The 16,672-nt window shown below is 37.3% G+C and overlaps 1 protein-coding gene across 1 annotated transcript in view; it reads left to right on the forward strand.

Annotated features, from left to right (window-relative positions):
• Positions 1-14,971, forward strand: part of UTP18 (UTP18 small subunit processome component) — a 972,748-nt gene extending 957,777 nt beyond the window's left edge. Inside the window, exon 10 of the mRNA XM_044084934.1 lies at positions 14,777-14,971. Within this exon, the coding sequence (XP_043940869.1) occupies positions 14,777-14,971 (195 nt within the window). The remainder of the gene's footprint in view (positions 1-14,776) is intronic.
• The last annotated feature ends 1,701 nt before the right edge of the window (positions 14,972-16,672 follow it).

The raw sequence follows: 16,672 nt of genomic DNA on the forward strand, positions 1-16,672 counted from the left end.
AGTGGGAGATTGTTCCATGCAATAGAGGGGTGGTAACTATACAAGTTGCAGCCAGTCTTTGACTTGGGTTTGTAAACTTTTAGTAGATCTTGGGATGAGCTTCTGAGATGTCTTGTAGGGGAGTAATAGGAGATGATGGATGATAGAGTTGGACAGAAGGATGGCAGATATAGAATGGAGTGTCTGATTTGGAGCTGAGATTGGAGGAACAGGTGAGGTAGCTCTAGCCAGTTCAGGTATTTTAGGGAGAGACACTGGTGTGATTTTATAGGTTTGTTGAGCTGCGAATCTAGCTATCTTATGATAGGTTATCTCTAGATTGGTAAATAGGGAGGAGTTAAGATTTGTGAATATTTCAGAACAGTATGTTAAGCAAGGTAGAAGGTAAGCATGCATAAGAGAAATTCTAGCTTCAGTGGTGAGGAATTTTTTATTGCTATACAGGAGTCCTAGCTTCTGATGGGTTTTTCTGATGCAATTATTTATGTGTAGATCAAAATTTAGTTGATCATCGATGTTAATACCAAGTAGTTTGGTACTAGATTCAACTTCAATGGGAGTATTGTTTAGGGACATTATGGAGAAGGAGGATTTGATATGGTTAATGGTTTTAGAAAGAAAAAAGTAGGAGTTTTGTTTTTTGAGGGGTTGAGGATGAGCTGGTTATTTGTGAGCCATGTCTCTACAGAGTTAAATGATGACTGGGTAGAAAATAGAAGTTCTGAGGGTGAATTGGCAATAGTGATGACAGTAGAGTCATCTGCATATTGGACAATGGTAGACAGAAGACAGGAGGAGTGGAGTAAGTTGATGAAGATATTAAAAAATAATGGCCTAAGAATGGATCCTTGGTGGACATCCATTTTTACTGGAAGGGGAGTTGATAGTGCAGAGTGCCATCTCACTGATCGCTGTCTGTCAGTGAGGTAGCTAGAGAACCATGCAGCTGTATCAGGGGAGAAGTTGAGGTCTGTTAGTTTGTTTAGTAGCATAGGGTGAGAGACGGTATCAAAAGCCTTAGAGACGTCAAGGAATATACATGATATGAGTTTGTGATCATCTTTGGCAAGGGAAATAGTGTTGAGAAAGGAAAGTAGAGCTGTGGTGGCACTATACTTGGGTCGGAAGCCATGCTGAGTGGGAGTGAGCTGTTTTTCCTGAATAAGGTAGTGCATAACTTGTTTATGTATGCATTTCTTGAGAACTTTGGAGACAAGGGGAGAGGATAGCAATAGGTCTGAAATTAAAAATTTCTGAGGCGTTACCTCCTTTATGAATAGGAAGAGTGTGGAATTGTTTCCAGATTGATGGAACTTTAGATTCAGAGAGAGAGCGCTTTATTAGGATAGATACAGACAGAGCAAGGGATTGAGCTGCAGTTTGGAGAGAATAAGAAGGGATATCGTCAGCAGATACAGAACATTGTTTTAGTTTAGAGAGTAGAGTTTTGATATAGATAGTGGGAACAGGTTTAATACTGAAGGAGTTTTCAGAGTTGGTAGTTGAAGAAGGTTCACGGAGGTTAGTAGTATTGGTGTTAGAGAGGTTGGTGCTAAATAGTTTGAATATTGATTGAATAAAATAAGTGTTTAAGATGTTAGCAGACTCATCAGGTGATCTGTCTGGGCATGGATTTGGTGAGGTTGGATTTCCAGGATGTAGTATCTGATTTATAGCATTCCAGAATTTTTTTGATCAGATTTTAATTTTGTTGGGGGATTATAATAGAAGTCTTTTTTGTCTTTATTGATGAGTTTTTTGATTGATTTCCAGGTTCTTTATAACTTTTAGGTCAGTAGGGAGTTTAGGTTGTTCCCATCTTTTCCAGGCTTTATCTCTAGTTTTCATAAGGGTGAGAGTTGTTTTAGATAGCCACGGTGATATGTTAGCTTTTATCTGAGGGTTTATATCACATAGTCGAACTGCAATAAGTTCGACTACTTAAATGTTGAACCCGGAAGTTTGAAATGCAATAACTTCGAACACACAGAACAGCGATTTTTTTCCCCAGGAAAGAAAATTGCTATTCCGGTACAAAACCAAAAAACACACGTACACTATAAAGTGTTCCTAATGTGGGGGGGCTTTGCCTCCCACCCCCCACTTAAATATACGAACTCCAAGATTGCACCACAGTGGAGGAAATAGCAAAGCCGCAGAAACGGCCCACTGATTTTTTTCCCTGAGAAAAAAATATGGTGTTCTGCGGCTTCGCTATTTTGACATTTCGAACTTCCCAGTTCGATGTTACAGTGTTTGGACACCTGTGCGTTTGAACTTCTAATATAGACCCTTTATCCGAACCTTTCTGGGAGGAGCTAGTGAGTTTAAGATGTTAAGCAAAGTTGAGTTGAAGGCTTTAATGCATCATCTAGTGGAAGCTGGGTAAGGAAGTTCCAGTTAATTCTAGAGAGGAGGGTTCTAAAAGTTTCAGGGTTAAAATTGGAAAGTTTTCAGCAGGTAATAAGCTTATGAGGTTTAGGAAAATGGGGAGTATGTCTGAGGACTTTAATTGGTGAGTGAATCTGGGTTGTGGTATTTGCTAGGGTTAGAAACATGTATCCAGTCAATCAGGGAGCTTGAAAAAGAGAGTTACTGTGATGGGTAGGTTGGAAGATTAGTTGAGTAAATCCATACAGATTTATGTGATGTGGTGAGTTAGGATTGTTAAAGATTTGCCAGTTAATGTTTACATACCCATGGAGGATTATGGCCATGGGTATGCTGAGATATCCATGCATGAAATTGGCTTACTTTGTTAAGGATGCTACAAATATTCATAGAATAGAATGATATTTGTTTATAGGTTGTGGATGGTTGGCTAGAGTTGGGAGAGGTGTTTAGTAGGGTGGTAGAGTTAGTAGTGGGTCCAGGATTTGGATGTGTATCACCTGATAAGAGCAGGGTCCTTGGGAAATAGTGTGGTTTCCTATTAAGTGTGAATGTGCTATGGTCGTTTGCCATATCTTTAGAAGTTGGTGAGTGGGAAGGAAGAAGTTTTATTTTAGGGAGTTGAGTGTTAATAGGAAAGATAGATGCAGAGATAGCTATGGGTTCCATGGGGTAAGAGAAAGTATGCGTGTGTGGGTTGGTAGGAACATTATGAAGAGGGGTTAAGAGTGTGGGGGATGATGTGATATTGAGAAGGATGAATAGTGGAAGCAAGATTAGGGCAGAAATGACAGAGATAGGTATCATTGATGAGGGAAGGGGTATTATGCTTAGAAGAAATAGCCAAATGTATAAAGTATGACTGGGTTGGCAGTTTATAAAAGGTTAATAGACAATAGTTTGATGAGAAGAATAGAAAAGGAGTGTAGTAGAAATTAGCTGCTGTGTAATAAAGTGTATTAGGATTATGCTATGGGAATTTGCTTTTGTACAGGAAGAGGAGGAGTTTGAGGGTGAGAGGATTCAGGTGGTTAGGTATAAAGGAAATGATATGAGGGGTGGGTGGGAATGGAGGTGGGAGGTGAGTGAGCCCGAGCACAGCGAGGGCAAACGGAATGGGGCTACACCTGAAACTAAGAAGGATACTGCACAAAACAATCTGTTAATAAATACAGATTGAGGGAAAACTGTATTAACCAAGTTAAAGGAGGGCAGACAGTAATCTTTTCAATATTTAGCAGTTTGTTTTGCTGGGGGCCTTTTAATTGGAGGGGACTGAAGCAGTAGGGGGTAAGCCTGGTACAGTTTTTATATGATTAGAAAAGCGAGTTTCAGAGGCAGGGATAGGTAGGGTGGCTAAGAGGACCAAGTCAAGAATTAGAAAAATGTGATCAACTTTTCATATAGAAGTGAACTATGCTATTTGTGGATTCTATATCAAAGTGATCAACTTTTCATATAGAATTGTGAATTATGCTAATTGTGGATTCTATATCAAACTGATGAACTTTTCGTATAGAAGTGAACTGTGCTATTTGTGGATAGCACAGTTCTTGAAATTGCAGAATTCACAGAGGTATGCAGGTGTGGCATTAGTAATATAAATAAGGGGAAAATTCCCCCTAAGTGGGTATGCAGAGGAGGACCCCTTGTTACAACTCTTTTACTGCTGTTTGTCTTACTGCTTTTGTGTGCTGCATCTTTCTGTCACGTAATTTATTTTGTTTTCTTTCTGTTTTTGTGCATGTACTCAGTGTCAGTACTTTGACAGGACATTCACTGTAGTTTATTCTGAATTTCAGTGGTGCGACATTTGAGTTACTAACCTGAATTTTCAGATCTGTTCCAGTTTTCCCTGTTTGGGTCTGGTCTTCACTGTTTTATGGGCCCTTGTGGCTACTGCTTGGGATTTTGCCCAAGTGCCTGTCCACTGCAGATGACCCCCTAGAGTGTGATGTAACAGATTTGAGAGTTACTTAACACATCATTTTATTGACTGGTAGAAGAGCAATTTGAGAGTAATGCTGGTTTATAATGTTATATTCCTGTCCTATTGTTTTTCTTTTTTGTTTGCTATTTTTTATACCATAGGTATGGTGATCTCAGAGTTGGTATATGTAAGTTCGGGGAGGGGGGATGCAAAAAAGGAATTTAAAGGAGAACTGTCTTTAAGATTTGCTCTTTTCAGTCTTTTATTTGGGGGGGTGTTCAGCACTCCACATTTAGAGTGGCAGTATTTCAGAAAGAAGCTGTTTGGGAACCTTAGTGTGCTTACCCAGTAACATGCTCAGGGTTCAGTGTGCAATGGGCATTAGCAAGGGTGCATTACCCACTTGTGTAAGTGATATAAAACCTCAGGACAACACTTCCAACTTGTTGACATTGCTCCTTTAGGTTCTGTGAAGCTGGAGTAATAATATTCTGATATAATTGTGAAGCCAGGGGTGTAATGCCAGGTTCAAGAAGCAGTTAGAATGTCATGTAAAAAATGTAATGTATTTTTTCTTCTGTTCATTTACAATGAGTGCTGCTGTCAGGGCAAGAGGAATGTTTTATCTTATTTTGTCCTTTGGAATATCAGAAACCAGAAAATGTTTTTGAAATGTGTTGAATCTCCAGACTCTGTCTCCTCTTGTTAGTACAACAACAATGAAATACCAGGAACTGTTCTCCTGCTGGGCTGTAATTGCTGATGGACTTGAGACATCATGGTGGAATCTGGCTTCAAGGGAAATAGACGTGATCTGTATTTGTAATCATTTTGGTTACTATTTCATGTAGAAAAACTGGTTTAGTTACTTGTTTTTGGCCAGTAACAAGATGATGATGTCATGAACATTGGGTTCTAGGGAGATGATGTTTTGTATAACTGTACGAAGAAAGGTTGTTATCAGGAGTTGTTGATGCTCTCTTTTTTTGTGTGACATCATCTTTGTGTATTAATTAACCTTGGTTCAGTATTTCTGTAGTAACCTTCATCCTGGGAATGTAGATATCTGGAGATTTGCTTCTTCTGAATGTGTCACTTCTATTTCTTATTTCCTTTCATTTAATTTCACTGTGTATGCTAATATATGTATATTTTATTCTGTGTTTGCATTATGTTCATTATTTATTTAATTAAAGATCATTTATTAATCTTTAAGCTGTTGTGGCGTTTCTTTATTTATAAGAATGTTTATGCACTTTTTGTATCAGAAGAGCCTAAAAGTTATTTAGTATGTTGGTTAGCAAGCAGTCTGGCGCACATTTTCCATGGCATTGTGTAAGGCCTACTACCAGTGAAAGAAATATTAATTGGTGCATTTCATATTTGGCATGATTTAAGAGCAGCAGATATGTGGAAGTATCTAGCTTTTACAAAGTAGTAGCAGTACTGCTGTGCCAGGAAAAAAGCAGTGGGGAACTGGAGAATTCTGCCCTGTGTCTCTTTAGAGTTGTGTGAGTATGTGTTTTTGTGTGTGTGAAATTAATACTTTGTGAAAGTCAGACATTCAGCATGTTTCACTGTTGCAGTAACAACGATATGGGTTATTCTTGCTGTGGTAGCCCTTGACCAGTCTGAATACGTGAGATTTGAATCCTTCCTCCTTGGTTGACTGACTCTGTGTATCGGACATCAGGACATCTGGGTTTTTTTGTCTGTGCCCATCCCCTAGTCTGTATTTGTAGCTGTTAACTAGGGAAATCCTTTGATTTCCATGTAGCATTAAGGCAGCATCTTACTCTTACTTTCCCATCTTTTCTCCATCACCATTGTCTTCTACACTTTGGCTTACACTGCTCCTCTGAATAAAGGTTAATACTACCACCACCTTTGTTTCTCCAATCCTTTCTATACCGCTCTTTTTGTGAATTGCTGTGTTATTGTGTCTGTCCCTTCACACTGTCTGCATCTCTATGATGCATGCAGTGTTTGTCTTCATGTACAAAAAAGCATACAGATGACTTTTTAACACAATGCTTCTGGTATTGCAGAATTATCAGTTATTGAGAACAAAACCTGTCTTTTTGTTTGTACTGCCTGCCCATGGTGCACACTAACGCACACTCTGGTTTGCTAGCTACGGTTTTTGCCAAACATTTTTTTCATTCTTGATGTTTAATACAGAGGTTCTCCTTTTCCATAGCAGTGTAAGATCTGAAATTGGAAAAGAATTAGTCCCTGAGTGGCCTTGCTACATTGGTATCTTTGCACAAATTAATGCTTAAACTTTGTGCTACTTTACCTTGGTGTTCCTTCTGTGTTTAGCAATTGTCTGATCATTAAAGATGACCATGCACAGAGGAGAGAGAGAGAGGATCTGAGCAGAGACAAATGTAGCAAGAATACAAAAAATCAAATCTAAATCCACATGGAGCCAGAAAGTGGAGATATAATTCTTTTGTAGTCAGATAAACACATACACACAGGCACTAGGCATGATGCAGTAAACCCAGTTATAAAAAGCTAAATCCAGCACCTTGAGAATCCTGCTGACAGGAAAGGGATCTGAATTCTTCAAATTTTGGAATATCATAGAATATATGTACTGATACATAAAGCACATTTTTCCTTAATTGCACTGCATATTTTGTGACACCTTCCTTTCCTCTTCCTTCATGTAATTTGAATTGTACGCTGTTGTTTTTAATGCTGTCTTTGATTACACTGCACAATATTCTTAGTGGCCATGCAGGTTATTATAGAAACCTAATTCATTAAATAAAAGAAATTACTGAATTATTTCAGAAAGTTGGTGTTGTGCAAATAAGGACTTAAAGTTCATAGTTAAATCAGTATAAATCATTAATTGTTAGTAGATCAGCATTATGTCAGATCATATTTCTCTATTCATTTTATTCAGTGTTTTCTAGAACCTTTAAATACTGAATGTCATTTTCCTAATATTTATTTTTGTCTAGTTCTGTTGTCTCTCTTACTCTGCTTAGAGAACGAGTTGGATATAATTGAACTATTCTTTACCTGCTAAAGCCAGCACTTGATTCCATTTTCCAGTAATTACCTTACCACAGTTTTATCAGCTTCTAAGATGTTATTTCTTCTGAGAGACATTAATGTCCATACTCCTTGGTAAATCAGATTGATACTATTGCAACAGCACTCCTGGGAGAGTGAAACCGGTAAACTTTCTTGTGGTTAGGTTCTTTGCATGAATCATGTGAGTTAATCAGTTACATACACTTTGTTGTTTGTTATTGTTTAATTTTGCGGCTGATAAATGGAGAAACTTTTATTGTCACTGTAACACTTCTAGAAAAACAGGAAAATATATATATTTTTAATTCATTGCATTTCAAGAATTTCCAGCTTTTATCAACTTGTAAGAGCACTAATAGGTATGCCACACACTTGACCTCACTTCTTGGTGGCAAGTACACACTTTTCATTGTGAGACAGTTGATGTCATCATGCAAAAATGCTAAAGGACATTTGAATTCTTTGATAACCAGGATGGGGGAATGACTACCAAGGTCTCACTGTAGCCTAGCCAAAGCTACAAAGAGTAAATATAAAGTAATAAGTAAGGTAGTTTAAATAAAATAATGAAAAGGTGCAGTGTTATAAAAAAAATGACTAAGAACCAAAGGCAATAACACCACAGAGGATCCGCAAATGGTTAAAACATTAAAATTTATTATACGTTGAGCAGTTTCGTCCCGCTGATGAGACTTCATCAAAATAACACAGGATTGCAAAGCCACATATTTTATACTATCCACAAAGCAAATTCATTAGTTTGCTTCAGTAATTAGAGAATAAGCCATGTAATTAAATTTTCTTAAAGCCACAGTTCTAACCCAGTACACCATAATACAATTCACACAATAAGTAAAGTACATTTGATCGTGAAACCTCCTACAACATTTAAAACTTAAAATACAATATATTTTTATATTTTGTCAACTCTGATCTTCAATACTGGGGCTATAGAAATGTTTGTTCAACCCTGGTGGTAAAGTGGCAGTAAGTCTAAACTGCCACATAAGTTATCTGTTGGTAAGCCATCCCTTCCAGTCACCCCCACCCCCAGGGTTGATATTAATTTTCTCCAAAATACCAAAGAAAACTTACTAAATCCATTAGAAATTATTGAATGTTTGTATAGGCATTATTTTCTTTATGGTTCCTAATATCATACAGATATTTGTAAATACATGTTTTAAGTGCTCTTTTGTTTTGCCAGTGTAATATGCTGTACAATGGTCGCACTTTGCCAAATATACCACTGTGGATGTAGCACAGTTCCCTTTCTGAAATACTACTTAACTGTGAAGGATGTTGTCGAGTACCAAGGTTTGTGCCTTAGTAATGTAAGTACATTGTTTGCAACAACCACATGAGTTGGTCCAGCTGTTAGATGGTAAAACCTCATGTATTTTGTTTTCAAATAACTGCTGGAAGTTTTTTGCAGTTTGTGTGATAAAAATTGGTCCAGCTCCCACCACACTGTGTATATCAGAATTAACTTTAAAAATGTTTCATTGGAAAATTGGTTATGTTGTATGATGAGGGCTTTATCATATTTAACTTCAGTTGTGTTGTCAAGACCCAATCCTAATAGGAGTTTGAATTTCTCCCTCCACCCATTGTACAGCTCTTTGTTCAGTTCACTAACCAATTTTTCTGGATAACTCACAGTAAACATTTTTTTCAGTGTAACTCATTCGTCCTACACTTCATCACCCTGGGATGTCATCCTTGCTGTCCTTATTGCTTACCCTTTCACCAAACTCTCCTTTTAAGTGAAGGGATAACAACTAGGAAAATGTAAATAAGCATTACAGAATGTCTCTCTTCAGTAAATGCTGTGTGAGATATGAGGGTATCTAAGCAGTTGATCCTTTCCTTGTTCCCACTGTAGGAGAACCTTAAGAAACCTGTAGTACTATTTAAATAGTCCACAAAAGAATGACTTTCTCCCTCTGTACTATCCCACAAAATAAAGATATCTTGAAGGAACCTTACATACAGGTGGAGATTCTTAGAATACCTACTGTTGAGTACATGTTGATTCTCCCATCCCAGCAGGATGATGTTAGCAAAGACGGGGTGCAAGCTGCGCCCATGGCAACAGCCCTTGTTTTAAAAAAAAAAACTCCCCTTCAAAAAAAAAAAAAAAATAATAAAGTTATTTTCTAAAATTAAAGACAAAAGTTCCACAACCAGGACACCTTGTTGTTTGATAAAGAAGAAAATCTATGGAGAGAGTTTCATGGAACAGTTCAAGTCCTTCATATTTGGGAATTGCAGTAAATAAATTGGTAACATCAGTAGTCAGAAATAATGATTCATTTTTCCAAATGCTATTCTTTAAACGCCCCAAAAAGTCTGAATTTTCGAGATTCTGAAAATTGTAGGAATAGTCAGCTTAGGTTTTACAAAAACTTTGTAAGTCTCAGTATCAATGCGCTGGTCAAGCACATACACCTCTAAGTAGGAATCGTTTCTCTGATATGCAGTGTTCATCTGATTTCTAGAAAATGATTTATTTGCTTTACAAAATATCCAACATTTCATTGGAATAGTCATGCTCCTCAAACAATACATCCCACCCTCTTTATCGGGTTTCATAAGTGTGTCCAAGAGTTTCTTCTCCTTCATGATGAGGTTGTGTAGGGACTTTTTCTTCTGGGAATACATTGTGTACATGTCCTCCATTACTGCTTTTTCAAATAATTGTATAGTGGGATGGAGGGATGGATTGAATGTACTACGTTTCTTAGGAAAGTTCCTGTTCAGAAAACACCTGAGGTTTTGCTGTTGGCTTTATCATGAAAAGATATATTAAGATTGAGCTTTCTGATAAATAATTTGAGCTCAACCAGGGAATCTGCTATGTCTACACATCTGTTAGGAATAAATTTAAAACATTTTAAAAACATATTAAAATGATCTGTTCTGATAGGAGAATTAGTGTAGCTGTATATATTAAAACCCCTGTATGTACAAATGATGCCATCATTCACAATCGTTATCTCCTCCCCCCCCCCTCCCTGCTTGTGGTAACTCTTCTGAAGGGACCAGTGTGGTGGTTATTGGGGGTGTTGCCCTGAATCTGATATCTGTTTTCATAGACTTGCCATTCTCTCTGAACATCTCACTACCTGAAAATCCTGGGGCTAATTAGGAAAATAATCCAATTTTGCAATCTCTCTACCTAGACCCTCATCTAAGTCCAACCTGTAAGCCAGTCCTGGTGGAGGTGCACTGAAATATACAGATTTTTTTATCAGACTTGGGGGAATTCAGCTTCGGAATAGAATAAGCCATTTTATTCTAGTATCGCTTTAAATCCCTCACAAGTTTGCATTGTTTCTTAAGAAAAATGTTGTAAAACCTTTTATCTACTTCATTAAAATTTTCTCATATAGAACCTTGTATTCAGGGGAAAAAAAATAATTCAAAATTTGCTGATTGAGATTCTCAAGTTCTGTACTTAATGCCCCTAAGAAAGACTCATTGCAGATAATAATCTTGTGGACCAGTTCAGAACCAAACTTATCAAAAAATATGATAAAATCATCTAATATCACATCGTTGTAATTAAGCATAAAAGGAAATTTATGCAAGAGTAAGCCTTGTGGAACAATATTAAGTTTAACACATTCCTTCATGTAACTGTTCTCAATCTGTATGCTTTTAAATTTAATTAGTCTTCTTTTTAAAAAGAAAATTAAATCCCTTAAAGAAGGGTAATTGTTAGTATGTCTGTTGTACCACCAATGGTTTGAAAACAGTATGTCTTTTTAATGATGTTCTTAAAAAGTATTAGGAACACTATTATTATAGTTCAAAGTGTCTAGAACATTAGTGTTGCATTCAGTGGAACTGTTAGACCACTCTATCAAGTGCATCCATAAATCTCTGTTGAAAGTAAACAGTATCTGCAACTTCTGTAAAAGTTCATGCCAAAACTTCATTGTGATAACCGTTCAAAGTCTGCCTCGAGTCCTGTTGAAAATTAGCAGCATTAGAAGTAGAAGCACTGTTAGTGTGATGTAGCAATCCATGCTGAGCTGAGAAGACATTCTAGGAGTCTGAAACTGTTCTTACTCCACGTGGAGATGAAATGGGGCCATGCTCATTATCCAGAATAGGAGAAGTTGTTGAAAGATCTGCCTTTTTACTATATCCTCAGTTGTCTGGCCCAGAGAGCAGCTCAATCAAGCACTCAGTGTGTAATAAATTTTAAGGTTTTAACCATTTGTGGATCCTCAGTGGCATTAACTACCTAAGGTAGATAGTTACTATATGGATAGCATTTCAGGAATTACATATAGGTTTATGGGTAAGTACTAGGCTAGCTGCCCTTGTGAACTATTTTAAGCCTAACCAATTTTCCTTAGTGAGAATCAAACACTGTACTACTACTCTGTATGGTAAGCACTTTGACCATGTTGCCAACCCCCAACTCCTTGAGAGATTTTTTTCACACTTAGGACATTACTGTACACATCACTCAGAAGGTTTTATCAGGTGGTAGGTGCATCTTTGCTTTCAACATGCAGTGTCTGATGTCCTGTAGTGGTGGGCATATCTTTGCTTTCAGCATACAAAATGTGATCTCATGTAGTAGAGATAAATAAATCACCATAATGTTAGTTTTTATGAGAGAATGGAATGTGAATACACTTTGTAATAGCTTTATCTTTATAGGCTTAAACATGCAAATAAAATGTTTGGCACTTAGATTCTTTCATTTTATGTCACTCTGTGGTAGGTGTTTCAGAAACCTAGTTGTGAAATTGATGAAACTTCATATACATAGATTCCTGAACTTGATTAAAATTGATAATTCTGAAAGGCAGTTGATGTAAATTAGTGTTCTATTTTCTATTGGTTTGTTTAAAGAATGTTACAGTACCAGTAATGCATGTTACCCTACGTAATTTTTCTGAGACTGAGAGAGTTGGTACCCATGATGTAACACTTTAGACTTCAGACACATTTCATATTTCATTTGATATCTCCCTTAATTGCTGTGGTCAGTACTTGTTTTGATGAAAGAAGTCTGAAGATTTTGCAGGTCGATTTTTATAATATTGTCCCTTAGCACTTAATAGAGGCTGTAAAGAAATGAGTGCAGTGGAGTGGTTTTCCTATCCTTGTATATAGTCACTGAAAAATGGAATACACTTCAGTGATGGAGACAGAATCAATGGATTTTAAAAAATGTGTGCGACACAACAAGGTAATCCTAAAACATGGGTATGGAGCTAGAATGCCAGCCTGTAGCATTATTTTGAAACAGAAAGTATGTATAGGTCAGAATATATTTTATCGATTCCTTCAAAATTATGTGCACCTTTACATGTAGGTACATTTTTTCAAGTGTAGCTCAGTTTTTCGTTAAGCTCATATTTGAAATGTGAAGTGCTTCTGCTGTGTTCATTAGGTCTGATTTTGACTATAACTTCATATCACTGTCTCTTCCAGGTATGATGGATAGGGTGTAAAAGAATATGATAGGTTAACTACAGCATTGAGATAGTGACTTTTTATGAGGGAATGTATTTGTGTTGTGAGATGTTTCTTTCATAGCACAATGCTGGTATATTTTATTGTTCAAGCAAAATATTCAGATGCTGATTATGTACAGTCATATCCTGGCCTTCTTGTAGTTCAGAGCATCAGATGCATTTGTGTATCTTCACTGTTTAGTTTTATGCTCTTTTGTTGCTGGTCTCAGTCTTGTTGCTTCCATCCTGCACACGAAGCAGCTCTTTGGAAGCATCTAATACAGAAACACAAAAGTGAGGAATTGGCTACAAATACTTCCATTCCATCCCATTTATCTTGGAATTGTACCTGGCCATAACCCGTGGGAGCTTGGGAAATTGATTTGTTCTCTGTGCAAAAAGAAGCTAAGTCTTCTAGGAAGAAACTCTATGACTAGAATTTGGGTAAAATAATGTAGAGTAAACAGGACATTGTTGCTTTAAGTTCACTTGCCTGGTATGCAGATCAGCGGGACGCATGTCTCTGAGGATGTACATTTTGTTTTATTTGCTGTATTATGTAAATGTGTACTAAAACAGTGTGCATTTAATTTGATTACATGTTCTTTAACATGCTGTGATTGTTTACCACTTCTGTTTTTCCACAAAGCTGTTTCAGTAAAATACTTATGATTGCCAAGATCAGTGCGGTCCAAATTGAAGTACCCCTCTCCATTCACCCTGAGGTGGTTCGTAGCTTCTTGTGATTTCTTCACCACAGCATATTTATCTTTCTCCCATCTAGCTCTTTTTCTGTTTTACACCAACATGCATCAGAAGAGTATGATTTGTGGCAAGAATGCAGCTTGTTTTTCATGTAAATGAAATGATTTACTTGCATGCTGGGTTTTCAAGTTCATCTGTCCACAATATCTGTAGAACTTGCTGGTGGCACCTTGTACAGCTGGGTTGCTTTGGCTGTGGTACTTATGCTAACGATTCCTGTCTGTCAGCAACTGACAGGACTCACGGCTAGTGTTGTCACATCCCTTGTAGTGGGGAACATAACAGCTGTATGAGATGGTGACAGGCAGTACTACAAAGTTTACAAACACAGCAGATATTTTGGCATAAGTATACTAGCCTGGGGGGTAAATAAATCTTTTGTTTTTCTTCTGACTTACTAGCTTTAATTAGGCATTTCTGCAGCAGCTTTGATGCTTTGTAAGCACCCAGATGTTTTCATTTAAGGAAACTGTAAAGGCATAAGTCCCTTTAGAAATCTGTCTTAAGTGTTTGGAGAACTGTGAACATGTAGCTCACTCATTGTAACTGAACTTGTAAAATTGATAACCATGTATTTTTGTACATAGCATGTTTTAGTAACCATGGCTTTAGGACTATTCATGTTGTGTATTTTTGTTTGATTGAGATGAAAATAGTTTGTTTAATTAATGCAGGTGACATTTTGCAGATATAGCCATGCCAGGGTGTGGAAGAAGTATGCCTATTTTATTGTCTAATGTGTACAAAATAATGTGATGTGTACATGTAAATGTACAGTATCAAAATAAAAAGTAAAAAAAAATAAATAACTCAGAGATATTTGCTGCAGTTATCTAGAAGTTCAGTTTAAACTTTGTCCTCAATACTCAGAACAAGCCTGATATATAACCCATGGGTGACCAAGGCATAGGGGGAGTTTGGGATCAAAGTGGATGCCAGTACTAAAAATAAAAAAAAAAATAAAAAAATGACCTTACTGAAGTGTAATGCTTGTAGAGCTTTTAATGTAGTAGCAATTTTCAGGTTTTTGTTAATTTTTGGTATTTTATATTTTAATTGTATAAGCATTAATTCTAATAAAGAAAAATAAATGCATCATATTTAGGCCGACAAAGGCACCCTGTCTAATGTTGGTTTCTTGTGCTCATTATTGCAGGTTCACATTCCCTCATTTACTGTATTCTCAAATTTCCCAGTGTTCAGAAGGAAAATAATATACCTTGCGCAGTGCATGGATTTTTCGCCAAGAAGTGGCTTTTTCTCTATTGCAACAAACAAAGGCAAAGCCTTGCTGTACAGGTTTGTTAAATACAGAACTTTCAGTAATTTCTACTCTAATGAACACGGGTAAACATTTTATAAATTAGGTTACCTTAGGGGGGGTTTTTTGTATTTCATTAGTGACTCCTCGAGATACATGGTGAACAATGATTAAATGTTTTGCATTAAAACATACAGTACCATCTTTTATCTTTCATGCAGTGCCTCTGTCCCACTGATATTTAGGTTACCATTATTGTGTGAATTAAACCAACTTTTGCACTATGGAATATATCTGATCAAACCATTATTTCAGCCCCCCCCACACACACACACACACACACACACATACGCACACACACCACCAACATCCTGTGTCCATTAAAGTAAAACATTAGCCTTTCCATCTGGTTGTCCCAAAAAAGTGGAGAAATTTTGGAGGAACAAGCATTAAGGGGAATTTGAAATGCAGCTGGCACTTCTAATGTACTCAATGGGTTGTCATTGGGAGTGCTCATTATTCCTTTTTGTATCTGTCTTTAAATGTGATAGTTACATAGCTGTCTGTTATCCATTACCCAACCTATGGACTTAATTATTTGTGTTTTTCATGTATCCATGTTTCAGAGGTGTAGTAGCTGCAACATGAGAAAACTTAAAAAAAAGTATCCTTGCGTCTTAACACTGAGGGCGTACTTTGGTAGTTCCCTAGTTAGAGATTGTCAGATTTTTTTTTTTTTTTGTAGGATTCTGTGTTTGGGAATGCTCGTGACCTTACTAATGTACTCCTTGATGTGATGTGCTGGCTACATAAGCATTTATCCCCAAGCCTGCTGCTGATTTACTTTATTTTGCCACTCTGCAGGTCGGATCTTGATCATTGCTTTTGTCATTAGTCTTGTTTACCCATGCCTAAACATCTGCATATTGTAGAGTCCATAAAGTTACAAATAAACTCAGTCCTGAACCAGCATTGCTTTCACTGTCTTGGGAAAGAGTACAACACTGTGACAGTTGCCTTATGTCTGAAATGTAGTCCTACCTTTCAAAGGCAAAGAAGGGAGTAGCTTTTGATCTCCTTCTCCAGAAGGATGGTGGCATTTGAGAGATCTTATTATATGGAATATTTCCAAAGGACAAAAATTTTGTGAGCAGTTCAAGACCCATCTCATCTTAGAGGTGTCTGGCCTTCAGACAGTCTGTTAGTCCCTTCAGGTTTTGAGAACATCTTTGCCTACTGAAAGCTGAACCCAACACCGATCATTTGCCTTGGTGAAAGGAGAGGGGACCAGTGGAGGCCATCTTGCACATATATATGTGTATGTATATATATATATATATATATATATATATATATATATATATGAAAAACACAGAGGTTAGTGTTGCCGCCTCACAGCAAGAGGTTCTCCAGTTCGATTCTCGGCTGGGGTTCCTTCTGTGTGGAGGCTGCATGTCCTCCCTGTGGTCGCGTGGGTTTCCTCCGGATGCTCCTGTTGCCTCCCACATCCCAAAGACATGATGTAGGTGGATTGGACACTCTAAATTGGCCCTATGTGTGAGTGTGTGCGTGTGCCTTCTAGATAGGATCATTAATGACGTTTCTGAGGCCAGGGCATCTAAATTTCCCCCCATTATTTCTAAGGGCTTTACACCTAGAAGACGCACAGAACTTGTAGCTCCTTCCCCGTCCATTACAAATTCCTTGCTTGGTACTGTTCCTTCAGATCCCAATAATATTCCCTCATCCAGTTTAGTATCTCCCTCTCCTGAGACCCATGTCTTCATTTTT

This window comes from Protopterus annectens, chromosome 10.part0, assembly GCF_019279795.1.
Source record: "Protopterus annectens isolate FY-2018-M chromosome 10.part0, PAN1.0, whole genome shotgun sequence".
Taxonomy (NCBI): Eukaryota; Metazoa; Chordata; order Ceratodontiformes; family Protopteridae; genus Protopterus; species Protopterus annectens.